This window comes from Echinops telfairi, unplaced genomic scaffold (genome assembly GCF_000313985.2).
Source record: "Echinops telfairi isolate 266 unplaced genomic scaffold, ASM31398v2 ScPeMD7_7472;HRSCAF=8510, whole genome shotgun sequence".
Lineage (NCBI taxonomy): Eukaryota > Metazoa > Chordata > Mammalia > Afrosoricida > Tenrecidae > Echinops > Echinops telfairi.
In genome coordinates, this window is record NW_022111376.1 from 2,120,189 (window position 1) to 2,122,806 (window position 2,618).

Consider the following 2,618-nt stretch of genomic DNA (forward strand, 5'->3'; position numbering starts at 1 on the left):
TCATTTCCAAAACATTTTCTATTTGAGCACTTGTTATAAACACCTCCTTTTCCCCTCCATCCTCCACCTTCCCACCCTCATAAATCCTTGATCAATTATATAATGTTATTGTTATGTCATATCTTACACTATCCGTTGTCTCCTTTCACCCACATTTCTATTATCCAATCCCTTCAGGGGTTGAGGCTATATATCCAACCTTGTGATGGGTTACTCCTTTCTCCCTCTTCTCCCTCCCCTATGCTCATGATATCGCTACTCTCACTACTGTTCCTGAGAAGCTTATCTGTCCTGAATTCCATGTGTTGAGAGATCTTATCTGTACCCATGTATATTCTCTGGTCTAGCCAGATTTGTAAGGTAGAACTGGGTAGCGGAGGGGGGGAGCAAGCATTCAGGAACTAGAGGAATTTTGTGTGTTTCATCAGTGCTATACTGCACCTTGGTTGAATCATCCCTTCCTTATAACCCTTCTGTGAGGGAATAACCAATTGTCTACAGATGGGATTTGGGTCTTCACTCCAAACCCCCTTTTCTCATCAATATAGTTGTTTGTTTTATCTTTTGATACCTGATACCTGATCCCGTCAACATCTCATGATCACATAGGCTGGTGTGGTTCTTCCATGTGGGCTTATTTGCTTCCCTGTTGGATGGCTGCTTATTCAACTTAAAGCCTTTAAGACCCCAATTGCTATGTCTTTTGATAACCAGGCACCATCCACTCTCTTCACCACATTTGCTTATGCACCCATTTTGTCTTCAGTGATCATGTCGGGAAGGTGAATATTAAAGAGTGCCAGGTTATTAGAACAAAGTGTCCTTGTGTTAAGGGAGGCCTTGAGTAGAGGCCCAAATTCCATCTGCTATCTTAATACTTAACATATACATTCATGTACATTGGTCTCTATCCCTTTCATTTTAAATTAGTATATTTACATATATATATATGCCTTTATCTACCAAAGTGTGCTGCTCTTACTACTCCTGGGTTGGCAGTTCCTTGCAAAAGTCTAAAATTTGACTTCAACCAATGATGAGGTATGTGTGATGAGAATTTTCTGAGATAGCTTCTGGTACCCTTGTCTGATATATTTACATTATATATTTCTAGAACCCTGAATCCATGGCGAAAAGCAATCTAACGAGCACCTCGGAATTCCTTCTTCTGGGACTGTCAGAGGTGCCTGAGCATCAGCCCCTTCTCTTCAGCCTGTTCCTGTCCATGTATCTGATTGCTGTGATGGGGAACCTGCTCATCATTTTGGCCATCAGCTGTACTCCCCAGCTCCATACCCCTATGTACTTCTTCGTAGCCAATCTGTCTTGTGTGGACATATGTTTCACCTCTGTCACAATACCAAAGATGCTCCTAAACATCCAAACCAAGAAGCAATCCATCCCATATGTTGGATGCCTCACTCAGATGTATTTTCTCATTTTGTTTCTAGAACTGGACAATATCCTCTTGGCAGTAATGGCATATGATAGATTTATAGCCATATGTCGCCCTCTTCACTATGCCAGAACCATGAGTCCCAAATTCTGTATCACATCATTGTCTGTGGCTCTGATCATCACCAACATCTATCCCTTGATCCACACTCTCCTGATGGATACACTGTCATTCTGTGCAAGTGTCAGAATTCACCATATTTTCTGTGAGCTGTATGCATTGCTGAAACTTTCTTGTTCAGACATCCACATCAATGAATTGGTTGTGTATACCCTCGGAAGTTTTCTTTTTGTCACTCCCTTCTTGTTCATTTTCCTTTCATACATGCACATTTTCTCAGCCATCTTAAGACTACATTCTTCCCAGAGTAAGCTGAAAGCCTTTTCTACTTGTAGTTCCCACCTGGCAGTGGTGTCCTTGTTCTATGGAACTCTATTTGGAGTGTATCTGCAGCCTTCTTCTTCCTACACAACTGAGGACTCAGTAGCCACAGTGCTGTATGCAGTGGTAGCACCCATGCTTAACCCGTTCATCTATAGCCTAAGGAATAAAGACATGAAAGGGGCCCTGAAGAACCTCCTCAAATGGAAGAAAGTTTCCAATTGGTGACAATGACTCCTGCATCTGAGAAACGATGCTTGCTCTTTTTCTACCCATCATATGAGGTCTGATTGTTCATGAACAGAATGTGACAGGTTTCCAGCTTGATGTGCATTCCTGTTGTTATCTCCTTCACCCATTCATTCAAGCAACATCTCTGAGCAACTCCCATGTGACAGGACCTGGGGAGATAGGTTGTTTGTCTGAGATGCAAATTTCAATGCACTCCATACGGCCTTCATAGTCCCTCTCAAACCAGGCTCATGGATTTTTACCATGGACCTCTGTTCCTAACACGAACCATAACCAATTATTGAATATAGTACTATGTACTGGTCTCTCTTTGGAGTGAGTAAAGGTATTCACTCATTCAATATAAAAACCCTCTCATGAAGGAGAAACTGTTATCCTCATTTTCTAGATGAGGATATGAAGGCTCAGAGAAGTGATGGTATTCTCACCTTCTGCTCTTTGAGGCAATACAGAAAAAGGTGTTCACACAAAATCTGTGATTCAGATTGAATGTAGTGCAGTTCCAAACCACCAGCCGCTCTGAGGGACA

General features: G+C 41.9%; 1 protein-coding gene across 1 annotated transcript; it reads left to right on the forward strand.

Annotated features, from left to right (window-relative positions):
- The first annotated feature begins 1,126 nt into the window (after positions 1-1,126).
- Positions 1,127-2,065, forward strand: LOC101658319 (olfactory receptor 1D2-like). Its single transcript, XM_004717585.1, has one exon. It carries the CDS (start codon positions 1,127-1,129, stop codon positions 2,063-2,065), a length of 939 nt encoding a protein of 312 aa, XP_004717642.1.
- The last annotated feature ends 553 nt before the right edge of the window (positions 2,066-2,618 follow it).